The sequence below is a fragment of the Sturnira hondurensis genome, unplaced genomic scaffold (genome assembly GCF_014824575.4).
Source record: "Sturnira hondurensis isolate 20B ecotype Veracruz unplaced genomic scaffold, ASM1482457v3 Scaffold0006496, whole genome shotgun sequence".
NCBI classification, from domain to species: domain Eukaryota; kingdom Metazoa; phylum Chordata; class Mammalia; order Chiroptera; family Phyllostomidae; genus Sturnira; species Sturnira hondurensis.
In genome coordinates this window covers 20891092-20908539 of record NW_028079127.1, presented here as the reverse complement: position 1 = coordinate 20908539, position 17448 = coordinate 20891092, and the positions used below count along the sequence as shown (strand labels likewise).

At 42.3% G+C, this 17448-nt stretch overlaps 1 protein-coding gene and 1 long non-coding RNA gene across 2 annotated transcripts; both read left to right on the top strand.

Annotated features, from left to right (window-relative positions):
- The first annotated feature begins 2305 nt into the window (after positions 1-2305).
- On the top strand, positions 2306-4402 carry LOC118989528 (transcription factor 7-like 1). Its single transcript, XM_037049838.1, is given in 4 exon segments — positions 2306-2902; positions 2904-2991; positions 2994-3437; positions 3440-4402. Coding segments are annotated over 4 exon segments (1728 nt in total). The 3' UTR covers positions 4039-4402.
- A 5960-nt stretch (positions 4403-10362) lies between these two features.
- LOC118989527 (uncharacterized) lies at positions 10363-13708 on the top strand. The gene is made up of 2 exons (XR_005067017.1): positions 10363-11587; positions 12983-13708. It is a non-coding gene; the product is annotated as an uncharacterized LOC118989527 (long non-coding RNA).
- Positions 13709-17448: the final 3740 nt, after the last annotated feature.

Genomic DNA, 17448 nt, shown 5'->3' with positions numbered 1-17448 from the left:
ACAAATTTCATCATGTTTTTATGATAAAAACTCTCAGCAAAGTGGGAATAGAGGAAACATACCTTAATGTAATAAAGGCCATATATGACAAAACCACAGCCAACGTCATACTCAATTAGCTAAAACTAAAATTGTTTTTGTTAAGCTCAGAAACAAGACAGGGATTTTGCATTTACCACTTTTATTCAACATAGTTTTGGAAGTCCTAGTCACAGCAATCAGACAAGAAGAAGACATAAAAGGCATCCAAATTAGAAAGGAAGAAGGAAAACTGTCATTATTTGCAGATGATGTGATATTGTACGTAAAGAGCCCTAAAGAACCCACCAAAAAACTACTAGAACTTATACATAAATTTAGTAAAGTAGCAGGATACAAAATTGATATTCAGAAATTGGTTGCATATTTATTGGGTTGGCCAAAAAGTCCATTTAGGAGTTTTTTTGCATAATAAAAGACACATTTTTTATTTTCAACAATAACTGTATTGATGTAGATATTTTGAGTATGTCAGCTGAATCCTGTGTGGTACAACATTGACTATTCTCAATTAACGATGTGATTGCTATCAACTTCAACTGGTCTACACAATGGTGGAGCATCTTACAGTGAGAAATCTCCAGCATGGAATTTCACAGACCACTTTTCACACTTTTCATCAGTCATAGCACCTTCTCCATACACTGCACATTTCCTTTTTGCATTTCTGTTGTATTTTTACCTTTCTTGAAATAATGAAACATAATATGCCAAAAATGTTGTGTATTTTCTTCAATCTTCACTATTAAAATGGCAACACAAAAATTCACCAATTTTGATAAGTTTTTTCTCAATGCACACTGATATGACAACTGTCATAGCACAATCTAACAAAATTGTTTTGAATGAAGTTAAAGATGACTAAGCACTATGAAAGCCATCTAATGGGAAAAAAACAAACATACTTTTGGGCCAACCCAATACATGCCAAAATGAACTATCAGAAAGAGAAACTATGAAAACAATTCCTTTTATAATTGCACCGAAAATTAAAATAAAATACAAAAAATAAATTTAAAAGGAGGTAAAATACATGTATTCAGAAAATTGTAAGATCCTGAAGAAAATACAAATAAATAAGTATATATGTCATATTCATTGGTAGGAAAAATAACATCATTAAAATGTCCATAGTACATATAGATTCAATGCAATTCCCATCAAAACACTAATGGCTATTTCACAAACTAAAACAAATAATACAAAATTTTATATGAAACTATAAAAGATTCCAAATAGCCTCAGCAGTATTCAGAAAGAAGAACAAACTTGGATGTATCATGCTACCATATATGAAATAATACTACAAGGCCATAATAATCAAAACAGCATCAGTCTGGCATAAAAACAAACATATAGATCAATGGAACAGAAATACAGAGGCCAGAAATAAACCCATGCCTGTATGGTCAAACTAATATTTGCCCCAAAAGGTAAGAACATACAATGGGGTAAAGATGGTCTATTACATAAATGGTGCTGGGAAAAATTGGACAAATACATGCAAAAACAATAACATCTAGACCACTTTCTTATACCATATACAAGAATAAATTCAAAATGGATTATAGAATTAAATGTAAGATCCAAAAACACAAACTCTTAGAAGAAAACATAGGCAATAAAATCTTGGACATTTCTGTTAGCAATATTTTTTCTGAAATATCTCCTTGGGCAAGAGAAATACAGGAAAAAATAAATGTGACTACATCAACCTAAAAACTTTTTACACAGCAAATGTAATCTTTCATAAAACAAAAAGACAATCTACTGAATGGAAGAATATATTTGCTAATGATATATCTGATAAGGGATTAACGTTCAAAATATATAAAAAACTTATACTACTTTACACCAAAAAACAAATCCAATTAAAAAATGGGCACAGGACCTGAATAAATACTCGTCCAAAGAAGACATACAGATGACCTATAGACATATAAAAAGAAGCTCAACATCAGTAATGGTCAGAGAAATGCAAATTAAAACCACCATGAGATATCACTTCAAATCTGCCAGACTGGCTATCATCAATAAAACCACAAAGGACAAGTGTTGGTGAAGCTGTAAAGAAAAGGGAACCCTCATGCATTCTTGGTGGCAATGAGGATTACTGCAATCATTATAGATGGCATTATAAAGTTACCTTAGAAAATTTAAAATGAGGCGGCGAACCGAGCAGCAGCGGGGCGAGCGGGAGGGAGGGGCGCTGGGCTCGGCCGGGCCGTGCGGGGGCGGCGCGGGGCTCCGAGAGCGCGGCCCCACCATGCCCCAGCTCGGTGGCGGCGGTGGCGGCGGCGGCGGCGGCGGCGGCTCGGGTGCCAGGACAGCCGGCGGAGGGGACGACCTCGGGGCGAACGACGAGCTGATCCCCTTCCAGGACGAAGGAGGCGAGGAGCAGGAGCCGAGCAGCGACAGCGCCTCAGGGCAGCGGGACCTGGATGAGGTCAAGTCGTCCCTGGTCAACGAGTCTGAGAACCAGAGCAGCAGCTCAGACTCGGAGGCGGACAGGCGCCCGCAGCCCTCTCGGGACTCGTTCCCGAAGCCGCGGGACTATTTTGCTGAAGTGAGAAGGCCACAGGACGGCGCGTTCTTTAAGGGCCCCCAGTACCCTGGATACCCGTTCCTGATGATCCCGGACCTGAGCAGCCCGTATCTCCCCAACGGACCCCTGTCTCCCGGAGGAGCGCGCACGTACCTGCAGATGAAATGGCCCCTCCTGGATGTCCCCTCCAGTGCTACAGTCAAAGACGCCAGGTCACCGTCCCCGGCACACTTGTCGAATAAAGTTCCTGTTGTTCAGCACCCACATCACATGCACCCGTTGACACCCCTGATCACCTACAGCAATGACCACTTTTCCCCCCGGCTCCCCTCCCACGCACCTCTCCCCTGAGATTGATCCAAAGACAGGAATCCCCAGGCCTCCTCACCCGTCTGAGCTGTCTCCATATTACCACTGTCTCCTGGGGCTGTCGGACAGATCCCCCACCCCCTCGGCTGGCTCGTCCCACAGCAAGGACAGCCCATGTACTCCCTTCCTCCTGGGGGCTTCCAGCACCCCTACCCTGCCCTCGTCGTGAACGCCTCAATGTCCAGCCTGGTTTCCAGTCGGTTCTCCCCTCACATGGTGGCTCCCGCCCATCCTGGTCTGCCCACCTCAGGGATTCCCCACACCGCCATCGTCTCCCCCATCGTCAAGCAGGAGCCGGCGCCCCCCAGCCTGAGCCCAGCCGTGAGCGCGAAATCACCCGTCACGGTTAAAAAGGAGGAAGAGAAGAAACCCCACGTGAAGAAGCCTCTTAATGCCTTCATGTTGTATATGAAGGAGATGAGGGCCAAGGTGGTGGCTGAGTGTACCCTGAAGGAAAGCGCAGCCATTAACCAGATCCTGGGAAGAAACAGCAGGCCAAGTACTACGAACTGGCCCGGAAGGAGCGGCAGCTTCACTCCCAGTTCTACCCCACCTGGTCAGCCCGGGACAACTACGGTAAGAAAAAGAAGAGGAAAAGAGAAAAGCAGCTGTCACAGACCCAGTCCCAGCAGCAAGCCCAAGAGGCAGAGGGTACTCTGGCCTCCAAAAGCAAGAAGCCGTGTGTTCAGTACCTGCCCCCTGAGAAGCCCTGTGACAGCCCTGCCTCTTCCCGTGGCAGCATGCTGGACTCCCCGGCTACCCCCTCCGCAGCCTTGGCCTCGCCGGCTGCCCCTGCTGCGACCCACTCAGAGCAAGCCCAGCCTCTCTCCCTCACCACCAAGCCACAGACCCGGGCCCAGCTGGCTCTTCATTCAGCTGCCTTCCTGTCCGCTAAGGCTGCAGCCACATCCTCTGCCCAGATGGGCAGCCAGCCCCCACTCCTCTCCCGGCCCCTCCCCCTGGGGTCTGTGCCCGCAGCTCTGCTGACTTCTCCGCCTTCCTTCCCCCCCACGCTCCATGCCCACCAGGCCCTCCCGGTACTCCAGGCCCAGCCTCTTTCCTTGGTCACCAAGTCTGCTCACTAAGCTGCCCTGTGACCTATGCAGGCTGTTGAGTGACCCATCGAGTAGTAACGATTCAGAAGAGAAAAAAAAAGAGGAAACTTTATTGGTCAATATTTGACCACTCTGGACTGTTCTGTAAAGTGCTGGTAACCACAGTACTTTACATTTTGTAGATGTAACCAGTAGCTGATCGAAGGCTTTTTTAAAAAACAAAACAAAACCCACAAAAAAAAATCTTTAAAAGAAAGAGAGTTGAAAAGTAGTGTGTCATTCTTCCCATACGTGCAGTGGTGGATGGACCTAGGCAAAGATCCCCTTCTCTCTACCTCTGGTACTTGCCTCCTCCCTCTTCCTTTATCTCCACGTGCCCGCCCCCCCCTCCCCCACCGCATCCAGTCTGCATGGTGGCTGCTGCTGCAAGTCTAGCCTGTTGCTTCTTCATCTAGACCCCGTCCCTGGACATTAGCTTTTACCTCACCCAAATTTTTCTCCTTTGCTCAGCTCCACGGGTTCCTGGCTTCATCTTCCTTGTCCTCTGCCCAGTGTAAGGGCAGAGTACCATGTGAGAAGACACTTTGTCTGGTTCGTCTCCACCAGCACCCCCTCTCCCTCAGTGGCCCCTAACCTCCAGCCCCCAGCTCTGATGGGGGAAAAGGTCCTCTGAAGTGGTTCTTCCCTGCATTTAAAGGGACTCAAGGTGCCTGCCACTTCCTTAGTGATGAAGTCTGTGTTCCACCCCTTTACCAGTCAAGGTCAGCCCTCCACAGTCCCAGAGCAGCGGCCAGGCCCTGTTCCAAGGACTGGCTCCTGTCACTTGGGTCCGTGCTGGCACAGTCTGCCAAAGTTCTAAAGACCATCCTCCCTCCCCCATCTCCTCACATGCTTCTGTGTGTATTTCTTTTTTGTTTTTATGGGATTTTTGGAGCAATTTGAACTCCCAATAAACTGTTTATTTTCACAAAATAAAATTGCAGTTGCAAGACAAAAAAAAAAAAGAAAATTTAAAATGAATGGCTTATGACCCATTGTTTTCATTCCTGGGAATTTATTCACTCCTGATGAAACCTGAAACACTAATTCAGAAGAATATATGCACCTGTATCTGTGTTGCAGCATTATTTATCATGGCTAAGATATGGAAGCAACTCAAGTGCCCATCAGTAGATGAGTGGATAAAAAAGCTATGGTACATATATAAAATGGAATATCAATCAGTCATAAAAAGAATGAAATCTTACCATTTACGATAGCATGGATGGACCTAACAAGTATTATTCTCAGTGAAATAAGTCAGTCAGAGAAAGGCAAATATCATATGATTTTACTTATATATGGAATAAAGAACAAAATAAACAAATGAAATTGAAACAGATTCATAGACACATATGGACTGGTGGTTGCTAGAAGGGAAGAAAGTCAGGGGACCGGGTGAAAGCGGTAAAGGGATTTTTTTAAAAGATTTTCTTTATTTATCTTATGGGGGAAGGGAAGGAGAGAGGGAGAGAATATCAATGTATGGTTGCCTTTCGTGGGTCCCCTGCTGGGAAATGGCCTGCAATCCAGGCATGCGCCCTGACTGGGAATCAAACTGTGATACTCTGGTTCACAGGCCCGCGCTCAATCCACTGAGCTACACCAGCCAGGGCAAGGTAAAGGGATTAAGAAGTGCAAATTGGTAGTTGTAAAATAGTCACAGGGATGTAAAATTCACCATAGGGAATAATGCATATATTATTCCCTAGATATATTATATTAACATGTATTAAAATATATCACTCTATATATCAATCATATTTATTTATATTCTATATTACATTTATATTATGTTTATTATAGTAATATATATCATTCCATATATTATCTTTTTATATTATATGTTATATTAATGTATTGACAATATATTATTCCCTATATATTACTCCCTATATGTTATATATTACATATAATATATATGTATAGAGAGAGAGTAAGAAAGGAAGGAAGAAGAAAGACAGGAAGAAAGGAAGGAAGAAAGAAAGAGAAAGAAGACAACTCAAGAAATTAAAGAAAAACATTTTCAAATTATGTGTCTGATAGGGTCTAGTAACAGGAATATGTAAACAATTCTCAAACTCAATAATAAAAAGACAAGTTACTCAATGTAAAAATGGACCAAGGATCTGATTACACATTTTCCAGAGAAGGTACACCAATAACCAATGAGCACATGAAAAGAAATGGACAAATACAGATGGAAACCACACTGAGACACCACACACACATTGAGAATGGTAATATTTTTTTAATATCACATACAATATAAAGTGTTGGCAAGAATGCAAGAAAATTGCAATCCTCATACACTACTCCTGGGTATACAAAATGATGTAATTTCTTTGGAAAACAGTTTGTCAGTTTCTCTAAGAATTAAACATAGTGTTAACATATGAACAAGCAATTCCCAAGGAAATATAAAGCATACATTTTGTACACTAAGGTTCATAGCAGCATTATTCATAATAGCCATGAAGTGGAAACAACCTAAATATGCATCAGCTGATGTGTGAACAAATAAAATATGATGAATGCATACAAGAAAATGTTTTTCAGCTCTGAATAATCAACCTGGAAAACATTACTCTGAGTAGGCAGACGTAAAAGGTCATATATTGTATGATTCTATTTATATGTAATATTTAGAATAAGCAAATCCATAAAGAAAGAAAGTAGATTAGTGGTCACCCTAGGGTGAGGGTGGAGGGAGGGTTGATGAGGTGAGGAGGTACTGGGAGTGACTGTTAGTGGGTATCAGGTTTTCTTTTGGGGTGATGACTTGTCTTGGAATCAGACAGTGGCAATGGTTGCACAACTTTAAAATATACTAAAAATGACTGAATTGTACATTTTAAAATAGTTTTATGGCATGTAAATTATATCTCAAGAAATAAACCAACTCAAGAAATAAGACATCTGCATTTTCAAAACAAAAAAGACTTTTGCATTTTCACCATTTTTTTTCATTCTCCAAAACCCAAGGAGGTAGAACCTAGAAGTGGGACAAGTGGGAGGGAGTCAATTAACAAACCATGCAACATATAAAGTTCATAGAGCACATCTTATTAAAAGGAACAGGGATTATTTTGAATGAGATATAAAAAATAAACTAAACTGGATTGTTTTATTGAATAAAAGTGATGAAAATATAGTAATATGTGCCTCAAATATTATTTAGGCATGGGAAAAAAAGTCTTGTCAGAGCAGAGTTGAGGGTGGGGATGGTACAAGAAATGAAATCACTTTATGTTTATATTGAATCACTTTACTAAATTGAATGTTCCCATTACATTAATATAATTTATGTAGAGTATCTTGTGAATATTGTGTAAGACTGTGTTGCAACCCTCAAGATCAGGCAGGTCCGTGGTATTCATACAGACAGAGTAATATTCACAGAGCTGTTGGGATGACTGACATGCCTTTATTCATGGGTGGGCAAGCCATGCACACTGCAAGATGTGTGTCTATCTGCATGTCTCTGACTGGCACATGTCATGACCCTTGCTCCCCAGAGTGGCACCCATCGTGGCCCCTGTCCCCTTGCATGTGTTTCTCATCATCACTCCCAGCAGGGAGTCAGTCCCTACCTGTTGAAGTACTAGAGGGGAACAAGGCTGGTAAGTGCCAGAATATTACATAACATAACGTAATTCTGTGCTTGCGAGCCCACTTCATGTTATGGGAACAGTTTATCAGACTCAGTCTCGAGGCTATGAGAACACTGGTTATCAGGCTTCTCCAGGGCAGTGGGAACACTGCTCCCCTTAGTTACCCAGACACCTGGGTGAGGAAGCCAGACTGCCTCCACTTACCCTACAATCCACCCCTTCTGGGTTTCTCACCTTACGATCTATGCAAGGATGTCTTCCATAAGGTCCCTTGGCAAGGAGGACAGAGTCCTACACCCATAACCCACAATGGCAGTACAGGCTACAGCAACAAGCAAACAAAACACAAGCACTACAGCAGCAGCAGTGTAAGCTCCAACAACATACAGCCAAAACACAGGCAATTAGGCCACTGCTAGGTACAATGGCTAGCCCAATTTCCATACAAGTAAGGCCACTCATGTGGGCCACCCATCCAGAGGGTCCCAGTGGGAACAGCAGTCCATGCACCACTCCTTGCCTCACAGCAATGTTCAAGAATTTGGGCCTGACACAGACCTGTCGAGTCCAGCCCACCTGGGCTTGTCCTTTAGGGTTCTCAATGCAAAGGGGAGCTGGTCCAGCCATCTCCAGAGCCTTAAGTTGTGAGTCACCTGAGCCATCCCATATGAAGTAGCTAACCAACAGCCTACGTTGGTCATACCACTGCTTCACCCCAGCATTGATGTCAGTCCGGGTCTCATTCCACACAGGGTGTTTGCTGTCCCACTGGTTCTGAAGCCAAGTCCAATCAGAGACAGAAGCAGGAGAGATGCACCATGGGAGGCTGGCCAACATGCTCAGGGGGAGTTCAGTGCAGACCCAGCATGCTAACTGGTCAGCCACTAAGGCATAGGTATGAACCCAGTCCACTAACACTCTAAGGGCAAAAAGACAGAGCAGTTATAGGCACCAGTAAAGGCAAGTCATGACCCTCAGACAACATACAAGCAAGCTTCTGGTCAGCTGATACAACAGTGTCTGGCAGAGGGGGTCTTCCTAGGCATAAATACCAGACCTTTCATGCCTCAGCAGGGGGTTCAGCATGTGCTTGCAACAACAGGGGAGACCTAATACTGGGACATGGGGAAATCACAGAGGTGGCACAAAGAAGCATTTTGTGGTCTGCTGGCCCTGGGTATGTCACCTTCAAGACTGGGGGCCATGTCCCAATCACCCAGAGCACTATTTGAAGGTTTCTCTCCACCCCTTGGACCCAGGTGGTAACAAGAGCCACCCAAAATATGTGGGAGGCTTTGATTTCCCAAGGCCAAGTCTGAGTGGCTGTTTGCCCTTGATCCAGGCCCTCCAGAACAGGCCAGAGAATATTCCCCTGTTTTCCCATGCCTAGTTTCAAGAACATTCCTTAGTCTGTACCTGCAGCTGAATTGGAGCTGCAGTCCAGTGAAGCAGTGCTTCCACCAGGGCTGGGATCTCCCTCTAACTCCTCTCATTTAGAGTCCAGAAGCATTTTGTCCAGCCCCTCAGTATAGGGGTGGCAGTTATAGCTTGAAGGCCGTGCTTTAAGAGACCATTTTAATACTCAGTCATTCCAACAATTGGGGATGATAAGCCACATGAAATTTCTAGTCATTCTGAAAGTCTCAAGCCCATTGTTATACCAAGGCCTCAGTAAAAATGCATCCCCAGATCACTTTCAATGATTAGGGGTCGCCCATAAGGAGCACATAACTGCTCCAGCACAGCAATCGCTGCTTTCTGATCTGGTGCCATGCGGGATAAGCAGCTAAAAGTCCTGTGGCTGTGTCCACACCTGTAATAGCATACCTATACCCTTCTGAACTAGGTAGAGACCTGATTACATCTACCTGCCACTGAGTCAGCAGTACCCATCTCCACACCACCTGTCCAGAAGTTCCCACAGGCCAGACCTTCGGAGATGCTCTTGTGAGCAGGCAACACAGGTCTCACAAGCTTCTTGTGCCTCTCCCAATGCAACAGGTAACCCCCAAGTTTTAATGGTAGACCATATGGTCTTTTGCCCAGTGTATAAGAGGCAAAAAGTGGGCTACTTCACTGGACTACTTCCCTTCCTGAGGGGCTGGCAGGTACCATTTGTAGCCACCACACCTTGGCTAGAGTCTCAGCCTCACCATTCCCAGGGTAAGCAAGAGGTGCATGTCCAGTAACATGGTACACAGTGATTTTTTCTGGTGGCCTCCCGTAAGTCTTGCCACAAAGTCTGTCCCCACAATGGTCTATGCATAACCATCCATTTATTTGTGTGCCAGTTAGAGATACATAATGTCAGCCCCTCAGTACACTGCCCTGCTATCTGTGCAAATAGTCAGGTGTGGAGCCTCATTGACCACCATGAGCCATATGGCTCAGAGAGCACCTACTGGCTGCTCTGCTCCATACCAGTCAAACCAGATGATCTCTGTCTCTGGTTGATCTGCTACAGTGGTCCACACTGAAGATTGGCATTTGCTGGATCCATCAGTGTATCATGCATCTGAGGGAACAGGCATCTGCTCTTCCTGGAAAGGGTTAGCTGCCATCTCTTCTATAGGGACAGGAGCAGTAGATTTCTCATCTACATAAATAATTGGACCTAACACTTCCTGTAGCTCAGCCTGCAAAAGGCTAGTGGACAAAGTACTCCTTTGTTGTAGATAAGCCCCCCACTTCATAGCATCCCACTATTAGGCTTGGCCATCCACTCCTGGATCCACACTGCAATGGGATGGGCGGTCCTAACTGTCACAGGGGCAGTTCCTCGTATGGCCTCTGTGGCCAACAGGGCAACATATACAACAGCCAACTGCTTTTCAATCAGGGAGTACCATACCTCTGTTCTCTTCCATAGTTGGGACCAGAAAACCAAGAGTTGATGTAGCCATTCTGATCGCTGCCACAACCCCCATCTAAAGCCTTCCTGTGTCACATGCATGTCCAGCTTACAGGGTCTAATAGGACATTTCCTCCCTATTCTTGGGAGATTGGCACAGCCAAATGCCCTTTTAGACAGACAGGACAAGCCTCTTTGGGTCACACCCCCTATGTTTGGACCTATAATTTAGACCTGCACCAGACAGTGGTGTGTAGGCACCAGGAGCTTCACTTGAGCAGCACCAGTGCATGCCATTTGGGTGGGCGCCAGTTGTTGGCACCACCACAGCATCCCTTTGCGTTGCCAGGCCACTATTTCTGCAGCTCCAGCAACTGCTATCTCTGTAGTTCCAGGTGCTGCTGCCATCTTCTGGGGCCTCTCTGACAGGCACCATGCTTGCCTATCGCTGCCGCCATCATGGCTCCCTGGGCCCCTCCCTATCAGTGAGCGCTAACTGGTTTTCAATCAGGGAGCACTGCATTGGCTCATTGTGCAGGATATTGTGACTCTGGGCAAGTCCATGGGCTTGGAGGTGGATGATGATGGTGTGAAGGAGTTGGTGGAGGACCACCACACTGAGCTGACCACCAAGGAACTCCCAGATCTTCAGAGGGAGCAGCAATAGGTGGCATCTGAAGAGCTTTCATAAGAGGTGGAAGATGGAAGGAAAGATATTTCTACTTCACTAATCAAGGAAATGCTTGGGAAATGGGGAGAAATGCAAAGTTCATTGAGAAATATCACCTAGACAAAGAAATAGCAAACCATATGATAAACTTGTTCAATGACAATGCAGTGTTTCATTTCAGGAACTGTTAAAATTCAGACAAAAACAAACATCAGGTAAGTTTTTAGTGAGAGAGAGGCCCAGTGAGCCTGAAGCAGTTCTAGTGGAGTAAAGAGACATAAGAAAAGAAGAACCTCAGAAGAACAGCTCCCTGATGTTTTATGGAAAGGGCCTCCTCTTCCAAACAATAACGCTCCTCCATCCCTCTTCTCCAAATTCAGTCACCAAGAGCTCTCAGCATTAAAGGTAAGTTCAAGTTGTACATATATTTTCACTTTTTACTATAAATTTCATTTACTTTTCATTAACTTTTTATTTACATTTTATGTTCTTTTTTTACTGTTGTTCAACTCCAGTTGTCTCCATTTTCCCCACACCACTCTCCCCAAACCTACCCATCCTTGCCTCCCACCCTAGATCCTACCCCTTTAAGCTTTGTCCATGTGTCCTTTATACATGATCCTTGATGACCCTTCCCCTGTTTTCCCCCATGGTCCCTCTCCCCTCTCCTCTGGTTACTGACAATTTGTTCTGTATTTCAATATAATCAGAGACATTGAAATAAAGAACTTTCACATCCTTTTTCTTTTTAAAGTGTTTACTTATAGATTAAACAGTACATTAGACATGTAATGTATAAAAGAAAGGTTTAAACAGGAAAACATTGGGGGTTATGGAATGGACTAGATCAATTTACATTATTCCTAGTGGGGAAAAAAGATTTGGTTTTTGAACAAATCACTTCTCAAATGGCCTTTCAGAATGAAGTTCAAGAACCAAGGTTCAACCGTACATTCTGAAAGTGCCTAAATAGGTGTTTTGATTATTATGTGAACCTTATAGAGTACACTTAAATAAACCTGGATTGTATAGCCTGCTACAAACCTAGGCTATATGGTATAGTGTATAGCCCTGTAGGAGAAGAAAAATAATATACCCTCTTCCCTCAGGGTTCTTGTCTGAGATATCCCTAGACAGATTAACAGGGGAAAACCAACAAATGTTTAATGACATGTATACTTTCTGAATGCATGGGAGAGAGTCAGGAGAATGGAGTAACTCACCAAAATGGCCAATGCCACTACCTTTAATACAATCTTCAGCTGAAGACAAAAGGTGATGAGGGTGGCAGGTGGCAGTTGTGGGAGGTTACCAGGAAAAGCATAGTAAAAAGGTAATGTTGTTGTGCACACTTAAGTCTTTGCCTTCTGCATTGATAAATTTGTAGAAATAAGGTCATTCTTCTCTTAAAAGTGAAATTTTTCCTTACAAATGTAAATATTTAATTCCAACTGTTACTTCTACTTGGTTTTCAGAGCTTCTCCCATGTTTCCTGCTTCTTAAAATTAATTAGCCTAAAATAATCATGCCAAAGACACATATTTTGGTGAAAATTCTGTTCCTTATAGCTCCTAGGCTACAAACCTGTACAGCATGTTATTGTGTCAAATAAGGTAGGCACAAACACAATGGTAAGTATTTGTGTAATACTCTGCACTACAACACGAAGACAGCCAGAACATCACTAAACAATAGGAATTTTAAACTCTATCATAATTTTATGAAACATGCACTGACTGAAATGTTATTGTGTGACTCTGATTGTTTTACATGGTGTCAAACTATTATCTCATCATCAAGATAATTGTTGCAAGGATACTGTCACCACCCCAAAACACGGATCACACTCAGCATTGCTACTAGGGGCAACAAACATACATTGTATACCTTTTGGACCCTGAGAAGAAAGATTCATTCAATGTGAACCCCAAGAAAAAATTTATCTGCTGAGATGGACTCCCATGGTCAAATGAGAGCCCAAATTTTACACATAATAACAGCTAGAAACCGTTTACTGAAAGGGGACTCTGATGTCTTTTGTATACTGGGAAGAACCTCAGACTGAGCTCTTGGTATAGCAGTGCAAAACCAAAAGGTGGAAATTGTAACCCATCCCACCATTCTTTTGACATTGTTTCTGTAAGTGCTGACTCTGAGTGATCTGTAGCTTGGAGATATAGGAACAGCATGTTTGTATAATAATCCTAGGAACTAACTTCAGAAGATACAGACTTCAACTTCTATGAATCCCAGCTCCAGATTTGCTGACATTCAACCATGGAACCAGGATAATGTGAAGTCAGGATGACTAAACCAGGATGATGCACACCAGACCATCACTTGCCTTATTGGAATGGACTGTGCTCATCTGCACGTAGATCACTCCTCAACCTCCTCCCTGCATCTCTTTGTTCTGGTTCCTTCTCCTTCCTTATAAAAACCACGGCCTCCACTGATAAGGGGGAGGGGGCGGGTGGTATTTGAGACATGAGTCCCCTACCCCCATATTCTAGGTGGCCAGCACCTGAAAATAAACCACTTCCCTTTACATCAGCACCTGCCTCTCGAGTGTTAGCTTTTGTAGCAGCAGGCAGCTGGATGTGTGTTCAATTACAATTTTTGGTGACCCAGATGGACAATGTTGACTCCTGTAAAGCCCAGAGGGCCCAGGCTGGAGTCCCAGCTGCTTGTGACGGACAGACCCAGGCAGGTATTACAGGAATTTTCCAGCAGCTGCCAGGAGTTCTTTATCTCAGGGACTCTTCCTGCTCTCTTTCAAGGCATCAGCTGCCATTAAATGCTTTGATGATGAAAGTAAGTGGATTGTTGGTGGGCTAATGAGCCCAGTCTTGGTAAGTCCCTGGTGTGTACAACCAGGAGTCCCTGCCCCATCACTCATGTTCTTTGAACCATTTGGGATATTTAAGAATCAATAGGCATTGCTTGGTGGTAGGCACTCCTCAGTGACAAGAAAAATATCCCATTTCCCCAGTTTGAGATTTGGTGGAGTGTTCTTTAGGTTTTGCTTTGGGTATTGTTTGGTTTTCTTGCCTTCCGTTTACATAAGGTTCCCACACTATGCCTTACTTGTTTGTGCCATCTTGTTAACTACTTTAGGGAAACCCAGGGATCGTCTTTCAACAAATGGATTGAGATCTGTCCCATCCAGTAAGAACCGCACAATTTGGGTACCTCATTTACATGAGATGAACCTAAGAACCCAAACAGGAACTTTTGTTATAAAAGATGGCTGTCTTCCCCTTTGTTGCAGTAACACAATTTAGGTTTTTTGAATTTGTTTCCTGGGCAAAAGCTCCATTTTGGTCAAATAAATGCCTTTTATTCTTGCTTATATTCTAAAATTAATTTTGGTTTACAACCATCTGGTGCAATGCAACATGAAGTAAGCAGCATCACCTATAAAACAAATCTTGTCAAAATATTTCAAATCAATCTGTTGCCAGTGAAAATGTGTCTTGTGACATCATGAGAAAGGAATTTCAAAGTGCGCAGGTGTAGGAGATGTTTAAGCATAGTGGCAAGATTTATTTGGATGATAAAAATAATACTCCCTAGAGGATGGGAGGGGACAGGCTGTAGTAGAAACTGTCCCAACATTCCTGATAATCCTCCATACATTTTCTTGGTTTTCAGGAATGAGCAGGCTTTATCCAGCCCATTGCTTTTATGAGCAGATTATCCAGCCCACTTCTTGGGTTTTCCTGGGCTTATGCTGGACATGCACCAATAACTTTTCTGGATCTTCCAGGTTTTTATACCCTTATCCAATCTGATTCTTTACTGAGATTTTCCCAGGTTGATTAGTCCCCTTCATGTCACCATTTGTCTCCTACTGTGCATGCTCTGAAGTTTTGCTACATCATCTAATTTCTACTGGGCATGCACCTAGCCAAGGAATTTTCTCTGAAATTTTATCACTCCCCCATGGTAACCCTGGCTAGTGGTTGTCCCCAGGGGAGATTGGAAAACCAATTCTTCAAGCTCATTCCTGCCCACTTGGGGATATCTCAGGGATTAAGTTCCTTTTGCAAAAAATACAGCAATCCCCTGGGGAGTCTGTAAATTCTACAGTTTCCTAGTGAATCAGGCTTAATAAAAGATTTAGCTCTCTAGTTTATTGGGCTTAATGTCTGATTCTATTTGCTCCCCTCCTTATTAGCACCACGCTCTAACCAACTGAGCTAACTGGCCAGCTTGCTCCCCTCCTTAACTAAATAGCTACCCACACTAACAAATCCACTGAAGACTTAGATCTGCCCACGCCCATATATATGGTCAATTAATCTATGACAAATTAAGCAAGAATATAAACTAAGGAAAGAAAGCCTATTCAAAAAATGGCATTGGAAAAACATAACAGATGCATGCAAAAATTAAAACTGGACCACTTTCTTACACTATATGTGAGAATAAACTCAAAATGGAATAACTCAGTGGGGTTCATAATCAAAAAAAGTATAGCATAGGTCATGTGTATCCAAGAGATACATTCAATACTAGCATGTACTGAAATGCAAAAAAAAAAAAAGAAAAGAAAAATACTGCAAATTTGCATTTATTATATTTATATAATAAAATATATGATTTTTACCTTCAGTTAAAATCAGAGATTATTTATTTATTTTATTTAATCTCTATTGTATTTTTCCATTATCATTTAGTTTCCTTATACCTCACTCCATCCAGTTATAACCACACAGTTATCCATGTCCATGAGTTCTTTCTTCTTTTGGCTCACCATCCCACCACAGTTGTCATCCTGCTCTCTATCTATGAGTCTGTCCCCATTTTCCTCTTAGTTCAGTTTGTTCGATAGATTCAACATGAGTCAAATCATATGGTATTTGTCTTTCTCTGACTGGTTTATTTCACTTAGCATAATGTTCTCCAATCCATCCATACTGTTGCAAAGGGTAAAATTTTATTCTTTTTTATGGCTGAGTAGTATTTCATTATATAAACTCTCCATAGTTGTTTTTCACATTCATCCACTGGTGGACCTTGGCTTTTTCCCATATTTTGGAAATTGTAAAAAATGCTGCAATAAACATAGGGGTGCTTATGTTCTTTCAAATCAGTGTTTTAGGTTCCTTAGTATATATGCCCAGAAGTGGGATCAGTAGGTCAAAAGGCAGATCCATTTTAAATTTTCTGAGGTATCGCCATACTGCTTTCCACAGTGGCTGCACCAGTCTGCATTCCCACTGACAGTGCAAAAGTGTTCCCCTTTCTCCACACCCTCACCAGCGCTTGTTATTTGTTGATTTACTGATAATAGCCATTCTGGCAGGTATGAAATGATATCTCATTGTGGTTTTTATTTGCATTTCTCTGATGACGAGTGACATTGAGCATCTTTTCATAAGTCTATTGGCTATCTGTGTGTCCACTTTGAAAAAGTGTCTATATTATTAAACTTATGTTTAATACTTTTTAAAAGTGTCTAAAAAGGGTCTAAAGTGTTGAAAAAGTGTCTAAATTATGTTTTTATTATATAAAAACATAAAGAATAATTTTTCAAATAATAGAAACATGGATATTGCTTTAAAAATGCAATCAAAAATGTCTTTAACATTAATTAATGAGAATCATCAATAGTTGGCTTTGCAAAACCTTTATAACAGTCATTGCAGACAATAGTGCTGTGCTGAAGGCATAAATGCTTTTCACAACACTTGTGAAAGTATTTTGACAAGCAACTCATTTGAATGCATAACACTTTACACATCTCTTTTTTTTTTTTTCCTGCTTGTCGGGGAAACTGTACCTATGTCATCATTAGAATTTTCTTCAATTTGTGTTTCAAATTGACAAAGTTTCAGGTGTAAAGGCTTATGCACACCTGTAGAGACTTCTGAACACCTTTTTCTTTGTTTTGACACTGTGTTATGAGATTTCCAATAAATATTCTGCACCTTATTTTCATGTATCCATTCAGCATATGAATAACCTGAGCATTTACTCCTGCAATATCCCAAATTGGGTAAATAAAAACAAAGACCATCTTCTGGTGATCCTGTACATTATATGTACCTATCACTTGACCCACAGTGTTAACTAACTCCTGACTTCATTTGGTTGTAATATTCTATTATATCAGGCTTTTTTGAATCTACAAAATTATAGCATCATTGAAATGCATACTTGAAACTAAAATTACATTTCCTCACTATTTGGGTATATGAAATACAAGTGTGCAATTTCACCAAAACAAAATAAGTTAGATTTTTTGAAAATACGTTTTA